The 27,910-nt window shown below is 40.5% G+C and overlaps 2 protein-coding genes across 6 annotated transcripts in view; one reads left to right on the forward strand and one right to left on the reverse strand.

Annotated features, from left to right (window-relative positions):
* LOC126393013 (uncharacterized) overlaps window positions 1-27,910 on the reverse strand; it is a 299,507-nt gene that overhangs the window by 238,070 nt on the left and 33,527 nt on the right. The window lies entirely within an intron of this gene.
* ntrk3b (neurotrophic tyrosine kinase, receptor, type 3b) overlaps window positions 1-27,910 on the forward strand; it is a 256,863-nt gene that overhangs the window by 87,901 nt on the left and 141,052 nt on the right. For all 5 annotated transcript variants that reach the window (XM_050048751.1, XM_050048777.1, XM_050048759.1 and 2 more), the window contains exon 4: window positions 16,165-16,233. In XM_050048751.1, the coding sequence (XP_049904708.1) occupies window positions 16,165-16,233 (69 nt within the window). The remainder of the gene's footprint in view (window positions 1-16,164; window positions 16,234-27,910) is intronic.

Consider the following 27,910-nt stretch of genomic DNA (forward strand, 5'->3'; position numbering starts at 1 on the left):
CTCTCTGTCATCTAATACTGGGTGTCTCCCTCATCTGGAATGTGTTCTTCCTGATGACCATTGTCTTTACAGTCAGGTAGGCTTGTGTCATCAGGGCTCCCTGGAGTGCGTTGGGTTTTAAAGCATGTGGCCAAACAGTGAAATTACATCCGTCATGCAATGCCTTGAGGCCCAAAAAGACAGTCTCCCCTTGACTTACATGACAAAAAAGACTTCTGTAAATCAATGGATAGCCGCACGATTTAATCATTTTATCCCCATTCAAGTTAGCGGAGCACTTAAGCAGAAGTAGCCGGATGAAGTCTCTAGTGCACTACTCTATGGGCCAAACGGTGTGGAAGCAGTGGCGCTTATCTGGATAATTTTATACGTGGCAGTTGAACTTTTGTGGCTTCATGTACCACTGGGCAACTTTCATGGAAATAAACGGGGCCCCGCCTCCAAAGCTGTATCCAGTATCTTTGTATATCCATGATGTCATCCTCGTGGACCTGGCTGTTGCCTTTTAAACCTTCCTGACTGGCTGCGACATATATAACAAAGAAACTATGGAATGGCAAAGATTTCTTTAAAAATGTTGTTTTATTTTTTGACCAATATTGGCTTTGAAAAAGTTATTATTATTGGGGTTTTTTTACTTTAGAGGGCAGGGCCCTTTTGGACTAGCCCTTCCGCACCGAGGCTACATGGGTATACTTTATGGGCCAGAGTCAAGACAAGACCAAGTGTCTGCCTTTCATTTGGTCTGATGAAAGTAAACAAGCGAAACTCTGCAACTAATTTTGCAACAGAGCCAATTATGAAGCAATGGCTACAACCTTTTGGTTGTTTGAGCCAGACAGAATAATCTGATGCCAATGTGGACACTGGAGACACATATTATTACCAGATGTAAATGTAATCAGGGACAGACCACAAGGTAAATTATGGTAAAAAGGCGACACAATTGCATAAAAAGTCACTGGATAGACACGGGACATGAATTTGCCTGTGGCTGGCGTGAACTGAGGCATAACAGCATCCACAGGAGCTGAAAATGAGTCAGCTTGAATGAAATATTTGTGTTTATCCCGGGGGTTTATGAATCTGCTTCATAAGGAAAAGGGAGAGTTCCTGGTGTGTCTAAGCTGCCACACAAATACATACAAAGTCACACATGGCCAGTGTGTCTGTTTCTAGCTGGTTTACAGCTAACAGGTGAACAGTTGGTGTATTACTGTAGCTGTTTGAGGTAAATCAATATGGACTGATTAAACGGTGGTTGAATTTGCTCAAATGAAATGAATGAAAAAACTGCTTCCTGTCTAAACACACCCTTGCTTGTTAAAAATTGCTCCAACAATATTCTTTTCCATGTGCTTTACTCCACACCCCTTTACTTTACATTACATGGCACTGTTTAAGCTGCCCAGCACAACCATAATACAGACTGATACTGATTATCATCCAAAGCTGCTATTATACCTTTGACAAACACTTGGACTCATTAAAACAGGCGAGGGTTATGTAGCTCGCTCAAGGGTACTTTGATAGTATTTCCAGTTTCATGTTATTTAACCCAGTTGGATGTGGAGGAGGAAAAAACAGGTTTAAAAGCAGATGAGAGAAATTCCGCAGCAAGATTAGCACGACACAAGCACACGTATACCACAACCAGAGGATTTCTCTGAGATTAAAGAATCGACTATTTTTATCCCTCTTCCCCAGAGCCAACCTTACCTATGCTCGATGCAGATTTGGGGCGAATAATATTCTCGACTATAATGAAGTGGTGGCTGTTTGAAGTTTCTCCTTGGCTGTTTTGACGAAATGAATTCCATATGGTACCTCCAACACAGTTTCTGGAACTCACTCCCCCTCTCACTCTTTGTATTTCCAGTGATTGAACTGCCTAAGGAGGGAGATTTTAAGCACATTCACTCTAATTCCTTTGTCAATAATACTATGCAAGCGCTGTCTCACTGAAGCACATCCATCAGTGAGACACATCAGTGAGACGTATTTATTCTTTGTCATAAATGATTTACAGTTTGCCCTTGTGGTGGAGTGGTGGCAGAGCAATCATCGACAGATAACATCAGTGCTAAGAGTATGTTCCTGATACTAATTCCCAAAGATATGAGCCTCAACAGAAGGAAAGCAGACCTAAAGAGGGCAACCAGTAACTAATGGTTTACCAGCCATGACGGGTGATTATTTACCGCCAGTGAACTAGCTCCCAAAATGTTGTGGCTGATGCTCCACATGCCAATCGGCAGAATAAATGTAGACACTGTACCTTTCTGCAAACCGCAAATATGCCACATTAGTACATACACCATAGTGGGTACATTTACATTTTACATTTCAGCGACACTGTGGTTAGCGTGTAGTGAGGTTTAGGCACAAAAAACACTTTATTATGACAATCAAAAGATTACATTTTTATTTAAACACCCAGTTTTTGTCGGCTAAAAAGTTGCTGGAAATGCAGTGATGCCTTGGTAAAAAAAAACAAACTACTTTACTGGCACTATTCCCGGTGGAGACTCAGCAACAGGTTGCAAAAAACACCCACGTTTGGTGGCTAAAGAGAGGCTGGAAGATGCAGCAATGACTTGCTAAAAAACAATCAGTTCTGTCATTTGTTAGTCTTGAACAGAGTTCTGCAGAGGTCTGCAGCTTGGCAGGTGTCTCATCTAGGTGACATGCCATGCACCATCCCCCAAAATCAGCGTATATCACCTTAGAAACGTTAATATGAGACATGAAACGTACAAATGTAACAAATCCATGGTTTGCAGAGACGAATAATGTCAACATTTTCTTCTGGTAACTGGGCTGCGCTCCACTCTGTTGTTTCTAGTGTAGAGATGACAGTCCATGCACTGAATTGTGTGACAAGGGAGGGATATGAGTAAAGACAAACCTCATTTGCTTTGTGCAAAATATTCTATTTTTAATTATGTTCCACATTTTGGCATTAATAAATCATTACCTCATTGATTTTAAGACATTTGGGTAATGACTGTAAACAAATGAGACAGTCACTGAGTAGCCTGTCAGTTTCTGCACTGCATTTTACATAAAGCATTCCCAAGTCAGATTGTGCCAAAATCATCTTTTTTTTTTTTTAATCCTAAAAGGAGACTGTTTTATAGCTTCAGCTCCTCTGCTAGGCAAAACATGATTTGGAGAAACCTTGGATGGTAAAAGAGCCAGAGTCTCCTTATCTTATTAACAATAGTATGATTCATTTGATAAAGTTACTGTATAATGAAAAATACCATGTGTCCATCTGATACAAAAATTATCATACAGTATGATCATTAAAATTAAGCAGTCAACTATGAAGTCAATCAGCATTCATAGCCTAAACATAATTACAAGAAAAAAGTTATTAATTTAATGTAAATACCAAAGATTATTTAGCAGCAAGTCGTGCAAACTGTTCATGAGTGTGTTTAGTCTGAGCTGAATTTACCATTTTCTAAAATATACAACAACACAGTTCACCAACTTGTGCTGATTCTTTGGCCACTTCAAGGCAGTGCACCAAGCTGTAAACACAGCAACAAATGCTTTCTTACCCATCCAGTAAACAAGCAGTAACATAAGCATATGTCTGGAGGGGAACTGCCCATTAGTTCGACAGCCCATTGGTTCGACATCCCATTGTTCCGACCATATTAAACTCATTGTTCCGAAGTCCGTTCCGAAATCATCATGATGCCCTGTGGTTAAGGTCTGGTTAGGTTTAGGCACAAAAACCACTTGGTTAGGGTCAGGAAAAGATCATGGTGTGGGTTAAAATGAAAAAGAAAGTGACAAACACATAAGTCGTGAGCCTTCTCCGCCTCAAGCCGGTCGCGGCGCACCATACGCCCGCCGCGAGCCGTTCAGCACCGCGGACAGTCGGACTAATGGGATGTCGAACCAATGGGCTGTCGGACCAATGACATGGACCCCGTCTGGAGCAGAGGTTGTGCTAGACTTTTTCGTCGCCGGTCATTTTGACCGACAGGGTCATAAAAATCCGGTCATAATCTATTTTTACCGGTCATTTTAATTTTCGTTTTTAAATGATAATAAAGATATTCAAGAACATTTAGTTTTCATTCGTTCGTTTTTAATAAATCCAACAAGCAAGTTATGAAGTGTGCATTAATAAGGACATGAACGAAAAGATGAACAGACATCCACACACCGCAGCGCTTCAGTTCGGCGTCTGGTCTACATGCGAGCCGAAAGCGCTTCTGTCAAGCTGGATAGAGCGGATCGTACCAAACAGGAAGTCAGACACAGAAAAGACGAGAGAATCCGACCAATTTTCAAAATAAAATAACAACAGCATGCACTGGTGAACGTGAGGGAATACCATGTTTATAATTTAAAATAACACAACAGTGCATAATCGAACACATTTTTCAATACCCTAATCACTTCATTACAATTTTAATTTTGTGCCACCGAGCCTACAGACTACAGAAATAAAATGGTCAGTGTTAATCCAACACGCTCAATACATGGACATGCAATGACAAATTGTCATTAACTTATTACGTTATAAAAACGATTAAAATATGGACTTACCCAGGTTTAAAATGACCTGTTGAAGTGAAAAAACGAGTACTGATGGGAACAGACGAGTGGAGTCGATGTTTAACCGGCGCGGAGAGCGCAGGAGAAATGCGCTGCCTGTGTGGACAGTCAAGCGCCTGCGAGTATACTCGCAGGACTTCTGCGGCACTAACGCATCTGGTGTGTCCAGGCCCTTATGTTAACAACGCAACATGAAGCAGATGAATGACTTTTTCTCTGCAGTGTGAAAACGGCAGCCACTTAAACCACTGACTGTGCACTCCGCCGCCAAGTGGGCAGGGGTGGTAATTGCAACCGGTCATTGTTGTAAAAAAACGGTCAATGACCGAGAATATCCGGTTAACGCGACCCCTGGTCTGGAGTTTTCTGGTCTCAAATACATACATACGTCGATAATGGGCATTCGTTGAAATGACTGATGCTGTTCTTTATCTTGGGAGAACAGTCTTGTTTCTGGCTGCCTGGGGAATTTAAGCCCAGCATCCACTCATCTATTAGCGCTGTTTTTGGTTTCCACCAACTCTTGAGAGATACGTGGCTCTTAAGCTGCTGGATTCTTCACTATGTGTCTACTTTACATGTTTGTCTGTCTGTCTGCTGTGTTGTGCTGGGCAGGCATCACACAGTGGGTTTATCACAGACTGTAAAAATAATGGACCTAGCTACTGTGACGACATATTAGTTTATGGAGTGCCGTTTTGAAGACTCAAGTTTGGCTTTCCGACCATTGTCATATTGGTTTTTTGGAGCCAGAAGTGACCATATTTGGATGAGAGGATGGAGCTGTGGAGGAGCGAGGAGTGGATCTGACTGTAGTGACACCTAGCAGGCAGCCTGTCACTCAAGCGGCCCCTCCTTTAAATATGTCTAACTCTGGGCCGTCATAAAATGTTAATGGGTGAAAATAGGGACTAAAACCTTTTTTTTTTGTACCAGGATGTAAACATGTTTATCTCTGCTGTTAAGTTGGGCATTTTAACATGGGGGTCTAAGGGGATTTACTCGGTTTTGGTGCCAGCCTCAAATGGCCATTTGATGAACTGCAGTTTATGGCACATTTGCATCGGCTTCATTTTTCAGTCCCAGAGGTTGCTGTTTGGTTCATCAGAACATTTTCACTGAGAACAGCTGCCTGCTGAGGCTGGAAACAGGATGTGCACTGAGACTGCACAAAAACAGTGAAGCCAAAATGCTTTGAGGACGTCTGGGGAGCTGCAGATAATTCTCCATCACATTGCAGATAGCCAACTGATCCATTGTTGATATAAAAATATTACAAGGGCAGCTTTAAAATTAGTTTTTGGCTATTTTATGCTTTTTATTTTTTGACAGCAGACAGTAGAGCAATGAAAGGGAGTGAGGGGAGAGATAGAACAGAAATGATGCACAAAAGTTCTGAGTACGCAAACTGGGGAAGCTGCAGTTCATGGTCTAACACCTCGGCCACAAGGGACCCCAGTATAAGCAACTTTATGTTGTGTAGCCGCTCAAGTCATGTTAGGATGTGTTTGATACTCAGCCAAGTCTCCAGTGGAATTGGGGTTGGGCACTCTATTGATATTATTTCGATTGTGACATGAGACGAGATAACTTGTTTTAGATCCTGAAACCTCAGGATATTGTAATATCCTAAGTGTTGTCTTTTCCTGGTTGTGAAGGATGAATTACAGTAAGATGATGTCATTTTCTGAACCTACCAGACTGTTTCTAGCTGTTCTTTTCTTTTCCTTTACCCACTCAGTCATTATAGTCACATTACTGATGATTATTAATCAAAAATCCCATTGTGTAAATATGTTGTGAAAGCACCTTTTGTCAACCCTAAAATATTGTCACGAATCAATATGGAGGTATTTATCAAAAACATGATATTTGATATACTCCATATTGCCCAGCAGGAATTACATTCATATGTGATGATGATTCTATATTTGTCTAATGGCAATGCTCATTGCCAGAGTTGGGTATAACGCGTTAGTTAGAGCAGAGTCCTGCACGGGTCCAGTTTTCAAGATCCGCCCCGACCCGACCCGGCGACATACAAACCGCACCCGAACCGCAAACCCGCGCATCAGGCCAATTAGTACCGCAACCCGGTCCGACCCGTTGAAACACGACCCGCAGCCCGACCCGTAACCCTGATTTAAAGTAATCATGTTGGGTCATATTGGCTGAATATTGAACAGCATATCGCCACAGTTAAGGTGCCAGTAAGTAAACAACGACCTGAATGAAGCAGCTCTCACAATAAAAACCTGACTTCAGCTCCATCATCAGCCCTCTATGTTCTTCTCCCATACGAGTGTAAAAGCACTCGTTTGTTACATTTAATGCTTTTAAACTTTTAATCTAAGGAACTTTATATGTGTAATAATAGACTTACTTTCTGTCCAGAGCGACATTCAGCAGTTACGAGCCGTCACGTCTTTTTAGAATCCATCGAGGAGAGAAGTAATCCATCAGGGAAACATTTCAGAAACATTACAAAGTGATAGTTGTACGTTTTATCCACTTATTTCTCAAATAACTAAATAATTATTTACTGTTTTGGAAGCGGCGCTTGTTAGACGGTGGCAGCCATGTTGATTCTGTCGTCCAATCACAAATTGTGTTATTATGGTGTGTTCCAGGCAGGCTTTTGAACTCGTAAGTCAAGACTTCAAGTCACGAGTTACGACTTTGTAGCATTCCAGGAAAGTTATGGCAAACTGCCAGTTACTTCCTGTTTAACACTGAACATGGTGAACCGTATGTTTGTGCTTCCCCAATATTTCTATCACCAAAGGTGCCTGCTCCTTGCTCATTTGAGCGAAACGGAGGAGGAAAAACAGTGCACAAGGTCACAGATGCTATTATACTTTTTATTTTACGTTATCTGTGTGTTTGGAAACGTATTTTGTATTGATTATTCTTGCACTGGAAACCAGCTGTTAGAGTGACTGCCAGTAATGCGTTAACATTAGGGTTATTTTATGTCTATTTCTCACCATGTATCACCTGCATCAACACCGCATCCATAGGGCTGCCATTGTTATTTAGAGGAGTAAGGTAATTGGTTTAGAGGGCTGTGTGACGTCAGAAAGCGTAACTGGGAGTACATCGATCTGGTAGGAGTTCACGGGTGGGAAGTTACGGGTTTGACTGCCGTTCCAGTGCACTTTCACGGGTAGAAGGTTGTGAAAACACGAGTTACGGGTTGCCTGGAACGCACCATTAGATGGTGAAACGCGTGTAAACAGCTGAACCAATAACCGTTGCGAAATAGCGGAGGCGATCCTCAGAGAGTAAATAATGACCAAGATAGTTATCTGTAGTTTACCGAACTGGGTCGGTAAACCGAACCCGCGGGTACCCCCGACCCAGTGCAGGACTCTGCGTTAGAGTACTTTGATTACTTTTTGCAGTAACGAGTAACCTAACGCATTAGTTTGCTGTTTGAGTAATCAAATACTTAAGTACATTTTCAAACAAGACATCAGTTACTTCCGTTACTTTTAGAACGCTGGTCCTTCAGCTCCGAAACAGCAACGGCTGTCGTTTGGTTCTAATAAGGGAGATAACATTAAACCTATCAGTCTGAAAGAAGCCACGGAGCTTGTGGCTCGCTACATGGTCGGAGAAATGCTGCCGTTGTCTACAGTGGAGTCTAAACAGGTGGAGTAGGACTCACTGACAGACATATTTCAGACTCAGGACATGCTGGTACTCACCAATTATCTCCAGTCGTCTTTCACGGCGTGTGTGATGTCATCGGGTTATTCTTGTCCTGTTTTTATTACTTTCACTATTATTTGAGTCACTGCCAGAACTGTGTCTGTTCATGTGCCAGCCGACATGTCGTTGCAGTCACCTAAAAGCGTCAGCAGATGGCAGGAGCTACATTTGAAGCGCCATACGTAAACTGTCAATCTACTGTATCTTCCACAGGAAGTTCTGACAAATGTTTCAGAATAAAAGCCTATTTAGAAAATGGAGGGATTCTCTCAGCCGAGGTTATAAGGGGCTTTTAATTTGAAACAAGTGTTGAGTTTGAAATGACGGTGCGATATGTTAACTTTACAAAGACAACGGAGCGGATAAAAAGTAAATATATAAACACACAGAGGGATTAATAAATAACGGACCGTCTATAATGTAGTTTGTTTCAAATGAAGCTGGGAGCCTCTGCAGTTGTGGTGAGTAAAAGCCCCGCCGCTATTTGTTAATGTTATTACTTTATGTCCGACCGTGAGGATGTACCATTGTTTGCTAGCTTGATGCTAATGACAGTAACGTTAACTCAGCGGGTTGACAAAGTGCCTCTGCTGTTTCACACCATCATTTCCCCCTTTTACTCTGTGTGGTAACATCCCTAGAGGAAATATTAAAAACGCTGGGGTGTTGTTGTCATACAGTTGTCTACGGCAGCAGATCGTTCTGTGTTTCTACTGGTCAAAGTGACGGCTGTGATGGGAGAATTGGATCTCAGTGAAGGGCAAGTGGTCCATAACTTTAATTTTGGAGACAAAAAAATGTAGGCTTAGCGCCCTGTGGTCCATTGCCCAATAGGAAATGTAGAATACTCAAAAATAAAGTGCTTGAGTTACTTTTCTCAGGGAGTAATGTTGGAAGTGCTTTTAAAGTAATTGAGTTACTTTTCTCAGGGAGTAACGCAGTAAAGTAACTGGTTACTTTTTAAAAAAAAGTAAGGCAGTAACGTACTTTGATTACTTTTAAAGTAACCCTTACCCAACACTGCTCATTGCAAATTCAGGAAGCAGTAGGACATTCTTACAGCTCAGTTAAAAGTAAATCTGTGAAGGTCATGGTGGTGTGTGGGCATAGAAACCAGTTATCTGTTTTAGTGTCTCTTTACAGCTAGCATTTAGTTTTATATGAATAAGTATTACATCCATTTATTTCTTACCTTAGCCGTATGTTTATACCACAGTTCAGTAAGAGACACTTACATCAAGGAATTTACCAAATATTTTGCAGTGATTGTACAACAGATTTGGTTGAAAAGACTCTTTGAAGGAGCTCTCAAAGAATCTATGCAGCAACAGGGTGAGAACTTGGAGAACTTGGAGAGACATATTTTATATGAGATCACAGCAACACTCAATAATACTAAAAGCATCAACACATGAGGTGTTGGTGTTGGAAGCCCAGCAAATTGATCTGAAGAGATAAAAACTGCAGGAAGGGAGATGTTAGAAGGTATAGTAGAGCTGTCAAGGTGTTTTAAATAGATTCGATGAGGCATATTTTAGGGTTTACATGATATGTATTTCATGTTTTTTTCCCCTCAGTAATTTACATTTAAATGTGAATTGCATTCTGGTGAGATCTGAGTCATGTCAGTCCCCAGATAATATCTCCACAGAGCCGAGAAGGTGAACTAAGAAGATATTTCGAATGAGCTTTTTCAGGCTGCGACATACATTCAGGACTCTATCATTATGTGCATTCAGGCGGGATACAGGCTGTAGGTCTCAGCTGTAGAGGGGACAGTGCATTGGACTGGTGGACCATGAGATGCATAGTTACACTGGGTGGGATGAAAAGCATGAAATAAGTTCTGAGGATTATCAGGCAGACAGATGCAGAAGGCTGGAGTGGTGCATGAGTAGACCCGTGCAGATCTTATTAGTAGCTTATACTTGTATTTTTCAATGTGGGGTTTTTATATCTGACCCTTAAGCTATAGGGCAGTCTCGGGGTTGTCATGAGTTCATTCTCAGCAAATGAGGGCAAGTATTTATTCTGGGAACACCTTTGGTGATAAGCAGTGGCTTTGATGTTTTAGGAACTGGATCAACACAATAAATACAGAATATTATGTTGCATCTTTGGAACTGAATGCTGACATTCAGTCTTCTTGGAGAGAGTTTCCAGGTAAGAAGGATTTTTTCTGGCTGGTTTGGATGTACTAAAGCTTGAATGTGAACTTGACTGCAGGCTGAATCACTGTTGTGTTGCATCAGTCATAGATAGAGAGAGGCAGAATGTGTCTTAAAAATGGTTTGGATTTGATGTGTTTTATGTGATACTGTAATTACCCATTTAGGTAATCTGAAACAATATTCTCTGAATTGTACACACTGTACTGCTGATTTCCGATTTGAGACAAGAGATGGCCGAGATCAAAGTATACTCCTACCTTTATATTATTAATGCAACATTATTTTATAAACTGCACATGGCTGCACACAGAATGCTCCCTTCTTAAAAATGTCAGCTTTTCAGGACTGAAGAAAAACAAGTTTCTTTTAAGATTGACACCCCTGATATTTTAAAGTTAGACAACACATTATAAGAGGTGTGTTTTTGCTGCTTACAGTCGTCAGCGTTACTCATAACACAAAGGGCTCTGAGACATTTCAGAAAACAAAATGCTGTGAAAAATGAACCCTCCAAAAAAGGATGCAATTAGTTTATGTTGCTGCAGCAAATATTAGCGGCTTCTGCTCAGCCTGACAGATGACGACTAGATTTCACGACGTCCATACTGCTGATCCGTTGCGACATCTCGCTCAGTGGCTGTCTGGTTCTCCTCTGCGTGGTCCTGAATGTCAATCTGCAGAGCTCCCCCACACTCAGACAGTAGCTACCAGTGATGCTGCACTAATTAGCCAACCCTCTCGAGTAGCCAAGCCCTCCCAATGGCATCTGTGCCAAACAGAATTATTAAAGAAGGAGGGAGGAGGAGTCGCACCTCCTCTGCAGAGGAGCAAACACCCAGGTTCAGTTTAGCATTCACTCCGTCACCCTCTGGCTGGGGAGCCGACGCTGTCATCAATATTAAAACCTAGATACATCCGTCGCCGTAACGCATATTTTTTTACCCCAACCTAATGAAAATTTCATGTGAATCACATAATTATAATTCCGTATTCAAATGAGCACTGTCTGGAGATGATTTGTGGTGGCTCAGTGACTGAAAAGCAGTTGGATGCTGATGCTGTGTCTGTTTTACAGTTTAGTCAAAGTGGTGGAGGTCTGTGTGTATAAATGTGTGTGTTTGTTGGGTGGGCGGTATATGTCCTTCCAGGCCTTGAAACGGAGCTGCCTAGCTTCTAAATAGATTAATTTTCTACACCGCTAATTTTTAAATTTAATAATCATTGCCCCCCTCCTCTCCACAGCGCTTGGCCTTCCTCACCTCCTGTCTTTTGGCATTCCGTCGTCTTTGATGGCTTATTTGCTGATTTGTTTATATATTTATTAATTCATTTACCCCCTCCCCAATCCAATTTTATCTGACATTTCTTGTCGAGATGCGAAGGATGACCTTTGAAAACAGAACAATTCCTGCCAGAGATGTGAAGGAGGTCTCACTCTCTGCTCGGGAAACACTCCTCCAGTCCTCTCCTCTCCTCTTACGTGCACTCAGTGACAAAAGGTGTAAAATACATTTACATTTGCCACTTAATTTTAAGTCTTTTGTGTACTAACACTTTTATGACTGTGATCTTTTAAGTAGAACTAACTTAAGTGTCAACTCATTTGCAGCAGTGTTTGACCGTAACTGATGTAGTATGAAGGTGGGTGGGTATAAAAAACACAGATTTTCATCACAGAGACTGTTGTTCTGTCCTATGTGAAACCAAAACTCAGTGCTGTTTTAATGTAACTTTACATCATTCAACACTGTTTTAGCATAGCTTATGTCCATCTGTCACATACTACGTCACTCGCCTGACATATTTACGTCACATTACGTACTTAATTTAACCCAAAACATGATGTTTTTCTTAAACCTCACCAAGTAGATTCATGGCTTAACCTAGCTGCGAGTTTTTGACAATGTTAACCATGTGTAACAACATGTTTGACCCAGGACACATCTGCGTGGCACATAAAGACACTAAAGGGTGCCCTTTGGCACTAGTATTGCATGCCGAGGGGTGTGAGAAAGCTTGCTTTTCATGACCTGGATGAGAATGTGTTGAAATGACAAGTTGTGGTTTTATGCTTATGCTAAACTAAGCTAACTCGCAGTTCACAGTAGCTTACCATTAAAGTTGTATCTTCATCTAACTCTGACATTTTGGGAAATAAGCCTATTGTTTTTAATGTATTTGTGAGACTTAACATGAAATCACCATTATTTTTTGTATTCTTTGCTGTGTCTAGCAGCTCTAGCTAACGTTAGCTGGATAGAAAATAGAAAACAGGTCCATGAGAACAATGGTAACAGTGTCTATGTTACCTATGTTTATAATGCCTTATAAACGTACTCACAATCTTACTTACATACTCCATCTGCTTATAGCACTGTATAAACATAAGCACTCATAAATATTCATTATGTTTTATAACAATAATCAAAACACATAATGAAGCATTTCATAATTAGCCTAGACTACTTATAAAGTCAAGTATTATAAGACTTCATAATTGCTGATCAGTCATTGGCTTTTTCTTTGCAAGGATTAGTGTGTATTGCACCATCCTCATAGTTATACATTATAATCCATCAGCTCCATTAGTGTTGTTCAGAGCACCATCCCCAGGACGTCTGCAATTGCTGAGCCAAAAATGACAGCTCCGAAAATGTTCATGGCCTTACCTCCCTGGAATGAGAGGGCGGAGAAACTATCCACTTTTGTCGACAGATGTGTCTCAGCGATGACCATCGACATAAAAGAAAAGATCAAAAAGATGAACTCTTATGATGAGCTGCTACCCTTCGCCACTTCACTGTGAATGTTCTCTCTCTCTCTCTTTCTGTCTCTCAAAGTTGAGACGTTTTTTTTATAATTCACCTTTTTGTGATCAAACGTTTACACTGAAGTAAAATGTACAGCTACAGTTAAAGGAGAACTTGATTCAGATATTATCTATAATTTAATTCAATTTAGTGTGATGAGTGAGCCACTTTAGTCAAATGTAAATGTCCATCATTTAGTTGTCCATCATCAAAAAGTTGTGTCACTTTACAGGACTCAATTTCCGTAATGACCTGTTAAACACATGAATTAACTGGACACCATTTTATGTGTTGCTCAAACAATGACCACTTATAGTGACTTTTGACAGCTTGTAATGTAGGAATGCATGAAACTTGACCTTACACGTCATTATAAAATACGATGATTACTGTTATAAATTGTTATGAATATTTATGAGTACTTATAACTATAATCATACAGTGCTTCAAAATAGATTATAGTGCATTATAGACATGGATGTCATAGAAAGTATTAACAGTAAATGACTGAACGAACAAGAGGAAGACTAATGAATATGAATGAATATGAAATGCTACACATTTTGGTTGAAGAATGTGAAAAACATGTCAGAATAAGTAAATGCATTTAAATGAACCAACATCAATTTGGACAGTGAAAGATTTTTTTTTTTCAAGCAACAAAATAAATACTGCTTTAGCTTTATGGTTCTTGCTATTGCAGGCTAGCATTGCTAATGTGCTGTTTGTGCTCCTGCTGTTGGTCCACTGTCCAGAGACCTTCAGGGCCCCCTGAGGTGTTTCCAGGAGTCCTTAAGGTGGCTCCAGGGACCTGCAAAGTTTCCAGGGGTCTCTTGCAAAATGGGAAAGGGTTAAATTCTTTTTCATTTGCTCACTAGAAATGATCCAATTTGAAGACTTCTTTATGAAACTGAGTGTTTTATAATAAGATACATCAGCAACAGAAGCTTCAGATGAGGGTCTGTGGTCTGATGTGTGTCTCTTTGAAGGTTTGTGTGTGTCTGCTCGGAGGTCTGGGGTCTAATGTATGTATATTTGGAGATCTATTTCAGAGTCTGTCATTTGACGTGTGTCTATTTGGAGATCTGTGGTCTAAATGTGCATCTATTTTGGGGTATGTGATTTGAGCGGCCCTGCTCTACATCACCTAATGAGCTGCTGTTTGCCTGCCCACCTTTTCTCTCTCTCCCCCTCTGTAATGTATTCTTTCAGTGTATAATACAGTCCCCGTGGGACCACAGGTTTTCGTTGGGAGGTGAAATTTCATGCAGCAGCTTCACATATTCTCACACGCACTCCCTGTTTTTAGAGCAGCAGTGCATTTGCACAGGCAAACATTTCAAGGTGACAATATTTAACCAGCGTGTGAATGACTTTGTGCAAACGTACCTCTGTGGGCTTCACCTGTGTGTGTGTCTGCCTTTACGTGTGTGTGTATCTGCAGGCGTATGTGTGTAATTGCATGTGTGGTATCACAGGAAATAAGAGAGACCTGCAACATCCTTAGCTCCCTGTTGCCATGGCGACACTTCTGGTTACAGGAGTATCTAATAGGTCTCCCATACAAATTAACCTGCCCTAGAGTGTGTGTGTGTGTGTGCATCGTGCTGAAATGGAAATTCTTAAAATGCTATAAATATTTACTGCTGCTTGCTCATGTACTGCTATATATTGATCCAGACTGGTATTTGTATTATTTTTCAAATTAATTTCATATTGTTTATAAGATTTATTTGAAAATCGTTTTGTTGTTTTTTTTTGTCTTATGCATTAGTTTTACCTCTACTACAGCCTTAAAACCATTTTTGTACACATAATATGTTATAGTGTGAAACTCTGAGTCACCTATAATGTTTAAACTGCTATATTCTGACATGTATTGTGATTGTCATGGCTACATTTTATTGGTGTTTGAAATGCCTTAGTGTCTCCTATCGCTATATGCTATATATGTGTCACTTCAGTTAGTGGCTGAATAGATGACTACGCTCTGCACTATAGACTCTGTGAGCTGTGATGTCAGGTGTCGTGTTCAAAGTCACAATAATGTGCAAAGCATGTGAGTCATCAGGCGAGTGTTCAGGCAAAACCATGGCCACACACATCAAAGAAAACAAATGAACAGATAGTAACATCACTCTGTCGTTTTCCCTCTCCTGATGTAATCCATGAACTGATAATGGGATCTGATAGTGTACTTTATCACTAACTGCTGCGTCAAAGCTCTTATGGAGATGCTGTATGTCTTGATAACTGTACAAACAGATGCCTGATGTTCATATTTAAATAAATTCAAGGTTCTGGTCAAATCACTTGTAGGTCTCTGGCTATTTGCTATTGAATTTAATGGCTTCCTGAGCCAGAGGGGTTTCTTAAGTCAATTGAATTATTTGACTTGAAAGCGGTCAACTTTCTTTTATTGAGTTGGCTGAGCCCTGAAGCTCCTCACAGCCAGGCCTGTTTCCCTTTCTTTGTCAATAGTACTTTGCCTTATTTTCAGCCATTAATGCAGGCCTGTATATCCAGCTCCCTCTTTGCTTATTTTACTTACTTTATTCTATTCAAGTAAAGCTGAATCTATTTTATTTTACTGGACTTTAGTCTATTTTACTTACAGCTACACACCAGAGTACTGTAGATATAAGTACACATTGATGTTTCCCAGAGAGAGTGAAAAATTCATTTCGCTTCAAAAGCTAGAGAGGAAATGGCAAAATGACCCACAGAAAGATTTGCTAATTGGGTTTCTGAATCCCCAGGACGTCAAAACTGAAAAAGAGAGCAAACGGTACAAAACAGAACAGAATTAACATCAAGCAAGAGACATAAAATAATTCATATAAAATAAATCTATTTAACTTCCGCTTTGTTTCTTCTTTCTTCCACAGAAACTTGTCAAAGAATCCTCTCACCACTCTGTCATGGCAGCTCTTCCAGCACCTCCAAGTCTCGGAACTGTAAGTCTTCTTCCCCCGTCTGATCTCTCTTGTTGGCTTTTGTTTGTATTTTATTAGAGCAATTTATCATCGCTCCCTGCGCACTATCTGCCTCAATACAAATTGTTTTCACTGCATGCCATTATAATTCCTGTCTTTGTTGTACAGAACCTCTAATTTGTCTCGGCACATGTAAAAGACTGAACCTATAGGCAGTATAGTGGCACTGTGATCTTATAAGTCATTTGTTGACTTAATTAAGGCGCACAAAGGGAATGTAATGGTCTGGTAGGAGGAGGGAGTCTAACCCCATTTTCTTGTTTGTTATGAATATTTTAGTGATCGTTGTGTTTATGAAATGAGTTTGCTCTTTCACCACCAAGGAGAACATTGCGATGTCGACCCGCTTGTAATTTACACATCATTACGCCTGTCAGCACTGTCCATCATTTGAACCTTCACTATGCTTTGAGCGCTGCTTCCAGTGCCTCCTGGTACATAAAGCTGAGGTATAGCAGGATGTGATATGAAACTATTTCAAGCAGGCCTCCTTATTGTGCTATTTTCAGAGGTAGAAGCAGGGCAGGTCCTCTGAGAGCACGGCACAATGCTGATCTGGGGTAGTCCTGCTGCTGTACACTCCAGGCAGCAGGGCAGAGGGATAGCCCTGCTTACATTGACAGTATACGTTTGCATTTTTGGCATTTAGCTTATGCTGTCATCCTGAGGGAAACTTATCCCTCGCACACGCAGGACCTGCCGATATTACAGAACACTCATTCTTATCCGTCTTCTTGTGTAGGATGCAATTCGCAGCGGACCCCATACTAGTGCTACACAAGTGTCATCTCACTATGGGCCCTCATCAGAGGCAGATGGGTCTCTGAATCCCTCATTGTGCCTGTTATTGAGTTGTGAATTTCATTCTTCACTGGATTGTAGAAGTTCTGTACTCTTGTTGTCTTACCAGCTGTCCAATTCTGCTATTGTAGAAGTGAGTTTGGCCTTTAGCTTCTCCCACTGCTGCTGCTCCTGCAGTGTCTAAGATTTGTATCCTGTGCTTCTATATGTACGGCATATTATGTAATACACTGTATTTGTGGTGGAAAAGATCTTGTATTTCACAATAACACATAAGTATCACAGTGTAAAAATGCTCCATTACAAGTAAAATGAATCTTTCTGAATCCTACTTTCTGAATTCTACATAGATATAGATTAGTGAGCAGGGGTCACATCCCTCTTAATATTTATAACATGTGCATTTGCCCTGAACCCCCCTACAATAAAATAATGTGTTGAAATGAAACCTACAGCCAAGCATGAGCACACTGCTCTTCGCCAAAGTTGCAACAGATTTATTTATCTCACATAAGAGATTTCAGTATTTCTGTTTTCCTCTGTGCTCAACTTACTGATTAGAAGTGGGTGGGGTCCAGTTAGAAAAAAGTGATGTCACCTACTTCCTTGCACCAATCAGGATTTAGCAGCACTTGAATCAGAATCGGATGGTGGGTTGTTTGTTTTACTGCCTATCAAATCTAATCCTGATGGAGCAGATTTTGTTCAGGGTAATATAAATAATAACATTTTTTATTGGATTATCTATCAGTGGGAAACTGCACCCACTTTCAAAATTCATACATCTTATGCCTATGATCTAAGATGGTCCATAAATATTAGCAAACATGCACAACTCTCTCCCAAAAACCAGGGTGCTGAAATGTAAATTTGTGATGTCGTAGGGTTTAAAGTCTGGATGACAGTGCATTGGGAAAGATGTTATAGATGACACTGAGAGCACCCAGGAGAATGTACTGCGTATATGGGGACATTTTCTGTTTTAGAACGAGCTCATTTGGGCATTTAAAAAACAAACAAAAAAAAATAATAACACAATTCTGTAACAAAATCAGGCTTCCATTCATTGTATATGCAGCAGCTCCAGTTTTTATACATCACAACTTTGGGATTTACTTTCCTGGTCTCTGGCTTCAAGAGAGAGTAGCTCATGTTCACTAATATTGATTGACCTTTCCAAGGCCATGGAAACAACATATTGATGATGAATTGATGAACATGATGAATTCTTAATTTAGGTGGTTCCTCTTTGATGTGTTGGCCGTATTTTGATGTTGTAGCTGGTTGGAGTATTTTCATTCAGTTTTTATACAGTTGAGTAGTTTGATTTATAATGATGTATCCTATTTTACATGCCGATCATATGTTTCAGTTACACTTTCACCACTAAATATATATCATATAAAGTAGCTTTAACTTCATACTTTTATACAAGAAAAACAAGATTGGGGCTGTTTTGTCCACAGGGACACTGAGGAGTACAGTAGTAGAGTTCAGCAGTTAAATGACCTTCTATTCCTCGACAGACATCACATGCAACAAACTAAAAATAACTAGCGAAGATCTGTCCTTAACCGAATCACTGCCACAGCTCAAAGAGCACAACTTGCTCTGATGTGCATTCCCATTTCTTCTTAAGCAACCGTTTTAGATGGGTACAAATGGTGTCCTTGTTGTTCTACATAAAAATCAGGGCCGGGGTGATGCCCGTGTTTCCCCAGTGAATGCTGATGAGGAGTGAGGGTTTATGTCTATTCCATTTGGTGTGTTTGGTTAAGAGGTGTCAGTTGGAGTGGCGTGGCGGCACAGACGTGGGCCGAGGCGTTGTGCAAGAGGGAAGCCATGTGGAATCAGGCCTCGCTAAAAGGAAATGAGTCACTCTATCATGGGCAGAGTCTGCGACGTGGCCCTGACATCATTACTCTCTTCACTGTGTCTATTTGCTCGCCCAAACCATATTAGCTTGGTGAGTGCCAATCATTCAATCGTGCCAAATGAAGCGCGCTCACCGGGCGCCTATTGCCTTTAATTATTAGAATAATACACAATGCGGTATCAATGATAAGTGCCCACCCATGCTGCTGAACCGCACTGATATTATGTAAATAGAGGAAGATCAAACCAGCTGAAATAATTTCCGTTTTATGTGACGAAAGGAGAGCATGGCCCTTTGCCATGACGCTGTCGCTACACCGTGTTATCTCAGTCACTCTAGGCTATTGGCTATTGTAATTGTATTTCATGTTTTTAACAATGAAAGAGTACCAATTTCAAAGCTGCAACACGGTGACAGTGACCTGCAATGAACAGGAAATGCAGGAGTCATTTTTTTTAAGCCTGGAATTACACTGTAAGCCCTTCAAACGCATTAAAATACCAACGTTTGTATGGATTTGTTAATGATATATTTTATAAAGGTCCATTGTTTTATTGCTCTGCTACTCTTGCTTTCACAACTTGTTGTGAAAAATGTGAAAGAAAAGAAATAGAAACAAGTGAGGAAATAGAGTGGACACTATTAAGAAAAGAGGTAATTTGTACATATCAAACATGCTCATCAAAAAGGTAATAAATAAATAAAAATACTGATGCCCAAATCACCCTGAAACAATGTGTTCTTTCATCAAGGAGTTGTAATTGACCGAGCGTGGAATTAAACGCTTTTAAATGTTACTTCACGCATAATCAATTTGGTGTAAAACATGCCTTACCCAATAAAAAGAGGCATGTAACCGTTAAAGAATCGTTAATTCAGCTACCGTAACATGAAGTCAAGACTTCTTTGTTAACCTCAAACAGCCACTGGGTGTGTAGTCCAGTGCTGACCCACTATGTGGTCCAGGGGCGTAAGCATGCTTTCGACATTTGGGGGGACTCATATGAAGTGTGAGGTTGTGGGGGTCCTTCCCAAGGAAACTTGAGCATCGGGCACTTAATGTCCTGCTTTCTGGTAAATGTATGCACCAGTTTGTGGAATTATCTTTAGTTTTGTCAAAACAGAAGTCCTCTGCTATTTCAGCAGAATAAATGCATATGTTCTAAATATTAGGGAGACGTGTCCCTTGTGTCTCCTCAAAAAAACTCTACAGCTATGATGTGAAACAGCTTCTCAAAACCATAGAAAGCTACACCGGATTCCACAATTAAAACCAGCCTTGGGAAGAGAGGAAAAGAGGGAGAAGTACTTACCATCAGTCAATGTACATTAAGTCAGTTTTTCCCTTATCAGGCACTCCCTATCAAACCTTGTGAGGTGTAACAGAAAAACAGTTGCTTTGTTTCGCAGGTTGGTTGCACAGATATTTCACACTCCCTGCAATATCTTAATATCAGTGACAATGACAATACTATCAGTGAAATCTCAATAATCTCAAGTCTTTTGTGACTCCTGTGAAAAGGCCCCAACATCACATTGAAGCTCTACAATAGACGTCTGCTGTGTGCTGCCTCTGGATGAGACACAGATAATCGGCTCTGCCTCTTTGTTTGTGTGCCCTTTAGCCAAAGGACCAGAGCTACTGCAGTGTGGTGCACTGGCCCAGCCAATCACAAGCCAGAGAACAGCAGCAGGGGGAACGGGGCGACTAAAATGCTAAATCTGCCGCTGTGGCATCCGGGGTGATATTATTGGAGATTATTTGAAGTGGAGTTAACGGCAGTCACCGATACCAGCATCTTTGAGGAAGCTCATTCTGTCTGGTCCACAAAAAGAAGAAAATATTCCCCGTCTTTAGCAACTGAAGCGATCTGCCTGAGGCAATGTGCATCCCGAATCCCTTTATTCTGTTAGCACTCCTTTAATCCCAGCTCTCTGGGAAGCAGGGGCCGACGCAAAGTCAAACATTTACGCCTCTCAGAGCAAAATGAATTTTTCTTTGAATATGGATGAAATGTGAATAGATCAAACCTGTAATCTTCTGATATGACTGCCAGTGTATTAGGATGAATTAAACATTACATTTCCAAGGGTTGCATGACAGGTAAATTACTAAATTTTAACCTTCATTTTATTGGGGTCCAATTGCACTCAGGGCAAAATCTTGCTGAAATTACATGACATTTACACAGACTCTTCAAAAACATCAAAGAGTGACTTGCAAGAGGGAAAGTGAGTATTAAAATGTTAAATGTAGTAGAAGAGCCTAGATTGGGGGGCAGTGGTGGCCTAGACGCCACAGAGATCACCAGCTTAAAACCCATGCTGCAGAATCCATGAAACTATGTGGGGTAAATGAAGAACCCCTTAACTTTTAAAAGCTGTTTTCCTTTCGTTCTTTTCTAGATTTTTAGGCATTTCTCCTTTTTTTTTGATAGAGTGAGAGAGAGAGGCAGGAAGGGCTAGGGTGAAAGAGAAAATGACGTGGGGCAAGGGGGCTTGGCCGGACTTGAACTGAGGACTCAACCTTAAAGAGATACTCAACGGATTTTCAACCAGCTTTATAGGAATGTGGGTAGTATGTGTAAATTAAACATGTTATGTGATGTCTTTCCAGTGCCCAGATCTCCCTGCTCATATGCCACCATGTTTTTTTTCACTGGCTGTAAGGCCGTTGCTGGAACTACAGATTGTGCCTTGGCATTTGGAGAAAGTATAAAAGCAGATCGAGAAAGAAAGCCAACCCTCTAACTCAAACTCAAACCATTCTCTGATTAAATGGTAAAACTACTTAAACTCGCACTATTTGAAATACTTCTTTAATGGTAAGCACTCTATACGAAGAGCTACCGGGGCATCCCACACTATTTTTCTGAAAGCAGCCACAAATACAGATGCAAACACAAGGCCTTTCCTTTTAAGGGCAATATACCTTGACACCATGTTGTTCTAATGTAGTATGAAGAGAGTTTACAGCAGGTTGAGTGCAGTTAACAGCAGTAAGTGCTTGTTCAATAACATATTCTCCATTATTTTTTTTTATTGTTGTTAATGAGTTTTATTTACTAAAATAAAGATCATCAGTCAAATATCAGCTCACCATGATAAACCATTTCACTTGCATAAAACAGTCCATTTTGTTACTCTATGGTGGCAACTGGGATCTAATCAGCTGAAAAGAGGGGCCCTCAATCATGCATAAGCAGCAGAGGATGGCATTTTGGTTAAGAATCACCCTCTTTTCCAACCCAGCTCAGTCTATGTCTTTGTAACATAAAAAAAAATATTTTGAAGAATGTTTGAACGCGCAGAGGACGTGTCCTTGATCCTTTACTCTCCACTTTTGATAGAACTGCTGTTGAGTGTTTTTAGTCACTCTACATACAATTATGTGAATCCTGTACATGTAACTAAAGATACAAGCATCGCTCTGTGTATTTGTCATATTTCCTCACGCATGTGTTAATGGACAAAAGCTGGACGCTGAAATTAAACTTCCTCGCCTGAACTGCAATAACAAAACCACCAGTGCACCACTTCATGCTTCTACTCAGACAAGGCTTGATTAAAACCACACAATTCCCAAACAGGCACTAATAAAAAAAAACAAAAAACAATAGTTGCGCCTCATTGCGCTGTGCCTCTGTTGAAGTGGAACCTTTACCTGCTGTATGGCAGCAGAGCAGCCTGTGTTTAGTCTCTGTGAGAGCTACTTTTTGCCCCACTGGGTGCAACAGGCAAATAAAGGATGATCGATTGAAATACAGTCAGCTGGTTTGTATTTTATTTTAAAAGTTATGTGTAACTTTAATGAACAGTTCACTCCAAAATTAAAAATATATTTGTTTCCTCTCACCTGTAGTGCTGTTTGTCAATCTACATTGTTTTGGTGCGAGTTGCCGAATGTTGGAGATATCGACTGTAGAGATGTCTGCCGTCCTTTCAGTGTAATGGAACTACAAGGCAGTCAACATGTGGTGCTCAAAGCGGCAAAAAAATTTATGCATCTACTCATACACGAGAGGTTAGTGCTCATGACAGCGCGAGATGTAAACACTGATGGCGTCTTCCTCGGCTGAGCTGCAACATTAGCAAGCTCAGTGGTTCTAGTTGAGCTAGCAGTAGATGCACATGTCCTTCTGCACAGTGATACAGTCAGTGGGTGTAGTTCAGTAGAAATAAAATAGTTCCTACGTTAAACTGCTCACAACAAGGTCTGTGGATTATCTTGAGTAACCAGGTCATGATTTCTGGAAAGAGACATTGCTGTTGAGTTTTTCAAATGTATGTGTAATATTTGACTGAAGGCGACCATCTCTACAACACTCAGTAGCTCACATCAAAACAATCTAGATTGATAAATTGCATCAGAGGCAAGAGGAAAAAATATGTATTTTTGATTTTGGGGTGAACTGTTCCTTTAATACAACAAAATATACACTGGAATGGAATTGATCTTGTAAAAAGCTGTAAAGTAACAACTCTCCCTTAAAAAAATGACACCATATGTGTCAGATTATAAATGGGTAGCACATATATCATCCATCCTGGATACACACTATGAATACACACATAAAGGAGCTCTAAAAACATCAATCGTCTAAAAATCCCCACCAAAAGTATCTCTGTGCTAAAATCTTTGCCTCTGAAGAAGAAATTGCCTGAAGCTCCCGCTCACTTTGTCCATTTTTCCTACCTAGAGCCTTCCCTGACCTGACTCGGGAGTCCCCTCTCCTCTACATGATTGCAGTGCAGGTGGTGTTGTCGATAAGCCAAATTCAGGTCTGGCTCCTCAGACAAATAAAGCCGTAGAGGTTTGAAAATAAAAGTCAGGCAGCGAGAGAGCCTGCAGGGACGCTGACTGGCCAAATGGCTGCAACCTTACAGAAAAGCAATGATGGGACAAAACGGTGATTTATTTATTTGCAGCATACTGCTTTATCCATGACACAAGCGGAAGATACAGCGTGAGAATGATGGAGCGGGTCCAGGGACAGCCAGGAGTGTGGTGAAGCAATGATACACACTTATTACGGGGTGGTAAAAGCAACTGTTTAGCAAATTTAGCAGGATCAGGGGAAACTGCTTATGTTGTAAAAGCTCTCAGTGAAGAGAAGAGTATTAAATTTGACATCGGTTGAGTCAACTCTCTGCTTTTTCTGCATTTATTCCCACTGATTGATTTATACTATTCTTTCTCACAACTGTAATCTCTCCAACCCCTGCTGTACGATGAAAACTGAGCATAATTTGACATTTCTGGTGGCGTAAGAGCAACTGTGCAGCAGCGATATGCAAACATGCAGTAAAAAAAAAATGAGACCAGTTCATGGCTACATCTGTCTATTCGGCCTATTGCTTATGAATAGATGTCCGACTGTCAATCAACTGCTTCAAGACTCTAAAAGCCAATCTGATGGCATGACAGCTAGATTATCTCTTTTCCACACTATAATAATAATGACAGTACTGGCCACTGTTTGATTGACAAGTGATCTACGGGAATTGCAGTGCAGAGACACAACAGCAATGAGTGCTTTGCATCAAAGATGAAGACAAAAAAAAAATAGAGTGATATGATTAAAAAACATGCAACAAAATATAAATCAGTATACCATCGAGGAGAAAGGACTGACTGTTCAGTAGGCACCGCCCTTAGTTACTGTTGCTACGCCTGTCAATCTTTCCTGGGGTACAGCACAGTGTACAGTTTACAGTGATAACAGTGGCAGTTACCCTCCAAAATTCACAGTGATTTCTGCGACAATGGGCTTTTGATTTGACGCAAACACAAACAAAAGCAGGCTTCTCATTTCTAGACAAAGAGCGTGGAATTTGACAGCTGAAATGATGACTGTCGCTCGCAGATTTGATCAAACAACAAGCCTGTAAAACGGTCTTAAATGTCCACATGATGGCTGCATACATGGTTTAATGCTAAAAGGCTGAGGCTAAAGCTACATAGCAGAAAGTCAACATCCATTAGAGCTGATCCATTTAGAAGACAGGGAAATTGTTAGTGTATTGCAGGGATAATGTACTTACTGCTAATTTTCCATTTAGGTGTACCAGTATATTTTTTAACAGGAGAAAATGACTGAGGAGTTTGGCAAACATAATGCTAATGCAAGTTTGGCTGGAGCTGCTGCAGTGTGAATTTGTCCAAACCAAAAAAAGAGTGCAGAGCTGCTATGTTTTTTATCAGAAGAGAGGGGGTGGTTTGGGTGGCTGGGGTGACTATGTTTTTTGGTTGTTTTGTTTTGTTTTGTAATTACTTTTTTTATTCATCTATTCATTTATTATCTTGACATTTCCCAAATATTACAAATAGTTTTCCTTGAAGCCTCCCTGAGTGACTGTGGTTAAATGTTTAACCCTCCCTCCTCCATGGATAGCCGTATTTTAATATATTCATACCAAATGTAGACTTCCTACAGTCTGCATTTGGGGGTGAGAGTTAATAACAAAACCAACAGCTTAATTCTTAAGCAAAATGCAAATGTTCCCATACAAATCATGTCATTACAGAAGCTGTGTGCACTTCAGCAGAATATAGGTGCATGACAGCCACTCGTCCTAGCACACAAAAACAACAATTTAATTTGTTTTCTGCACAGTAAAAGTGGAGGCCAAAAAAACTGAGATCAAATGGTAAAACTAAGATTCTGTTACTGAGTTGCATACCGTAAAACTTCAGTAAGTAGCCCGGGCTATTTTGCTTAACTTATTGAAAACAACAGGCCGTTTTTTGGGTCAAGTGTCTATGGGACACATTCGCAGAACTGTTATATCACTTGTATAAAAATTAGGCTTTGAATAACATATCAAATACAAAACATTTATTTGCTCTAGTTCCAACAGACAAGGCATCAGAGTGAGAACATTATGACACTCCTTTTACAGCACTTCAGGATTACAGCACCCAACATACTGACCCAACACTACTTTATCCTGTTAAAACAATATTCACAACTTGGATTAATTTTTATGAAAAAACCTTTTGATTCTTTTCATCAGTGGACCCTTACAACTAAAGGAATATGAATAACTTACTGGGCAATCAAGGAACAGACACATATTCTGACTTTATGACAGCTTCAGAGGCAGGGAGTCACCACTTGTTTTTCATCATGCTGGTAAATCTGAATGAATTACGGTCTTCTCTGGTGCTCATGGGTTCAGTAAAATGAACTAAACAACTGAATTCTGGAGAATTTAACCAAACTAAACCAAAGTTTAAACGTTTGAATTTGTATGTGTAATTTTAACAGCTCACTAAAGTTAGTTCAAGTGGGTAGCCAACAACCTGCGTTATACTACATCCAAATAACTTCTATAAAAAATACCTGCTTGGAAACTAGACCAGGCCTCTTATTGAGACAGGCCTTTATTTGTCAAATTGTGTAGCTACATTGGGTTGGTAAAAGGGACTGGACGTTTAGTTGGGACTAGGCTTTTAATTGAAGTTTTACAGTATTTCTCACCTCAAATGTTATCAGAAGCATGTTCTAGTTTACTGCTTAACTGTAATATGAGATCACTTGTTGCCAGCCAGCCAACATTGTGTCAGACGGACGGATTCATATTGTCTCACCCACCAGCGGCAATAGTTTTTGGTCTGGTGCGGTATCTCTTAGTTGTAGGTATTCTACTTCTCCAGCAAATGTGAATGCCACAGTCTTTTTTCTCTGGTCAAATAATACCAATATCAAAAGTATTTGCTTCTTTCTACTGCATAGACAGCCCAGTTTTATGTGAGGACCCTCTTTATATTGGTGAAATACTTTCTGAAGAGGTTTGCTGAGAATCCCAAAGGAATCCTGCTCAAAATGACACTGACAATAACTGTATAAAATTTAAAACAAGATTACTGTACAGCGTCTGAGAAAATTAAAGGGAAAGTCACTTCCAAAGTCAGAAAATATCACTGGACATGCCATTGACCTTGGCTCCCACACAGTGAGTGTTGCTGTCCTGAACAGGTACTTTTCTAATCAAACCCCACATAATAGTATAGCTGCCTAATGATATGCTCCATCATTAATTTAAAAATAAAGCAAGCTTATTACTAGTCATAGATTCGCAAATATATTTTCCTTATTAATATTCATTAACATCTGGCTGTACTGTATTATAGTACAAGTGACTAACAATGTGACAAGCGGAGCACCCAGAGCAGCTAACTACACATCCTTCAGCTGAATTACCACAAAGCCAGGCATCACAGGAAATACAACATACAGTCACACCCGAGATCAGTAGCACTGTGGTAAATAAGGCGATTTATTAAACACGCAGGATTTAAAAACCTCCAATAATTCCCAACAACAGTATAAGGAGAGGAAGCGGTGCATTCAAGCTGAGATCAAAGCGCGCGAGCAACAATGCGGTATATAGCTTATCGTTGCCTGTGATCCACGGCTCCTCAGCCAAAGCACCTGTGTGTACATTTCCCAGAAAAACAGCCTCTGGTGGTGATCATTACCTCTCCTCTGGAGTAGTGGGGTGGATCGTTAGCCAGCTTCAAGGAAACATCATGCTGTTAGCTCTCTGCATCTAGGGTCACACTGCTGTTTGCTTTTGTTCTTTTCAAAGTCTAATCTGCTCTCCTCCAGACATTTATCAACTTCCAGCTGTCAGTTTGCATTTTTTTTTCCTTTTGTTTGTCTTATTGCTTGTTTAGATGGTAGAGCTGTAAACTCACAACCATGTTACTGTACTGTACAGGCTGGGCGCACACTCGAAACAGAGGGTTCCAGCTTTCTTGTTTGAGTGCAATATCCTGCTATTTTCAGCATTTTTTCTGTATCCGTGCAGCTGCACGTTGGCCCTGATCAGCTCGCCCAGAGGAGTAGTGGCTAATGTATGGAGGTGGTGGTTCGTAACAATTAACATAATTACAGTGTAAAGAGGGGAAGCCTGGACCGCCCTGCTCTGGTGAGCTTTGATCTCTTGTGGTTG

This window comes from Epinephelus moara, chromosome 1 (genome assembly GCF_006386435.1).
Source record: "Epinephelus moara isolate mb chromosome 1, YSFRI_EMoa_1.0, whole genome shotgun sequence".
In the NCBI taxonomy this organism is placed as follows: Eukaryota; Metazoa; Chordata; class Actinopteri; order Perciformes; family Serranidae; genus Epinephelus; species Epinephelus moara.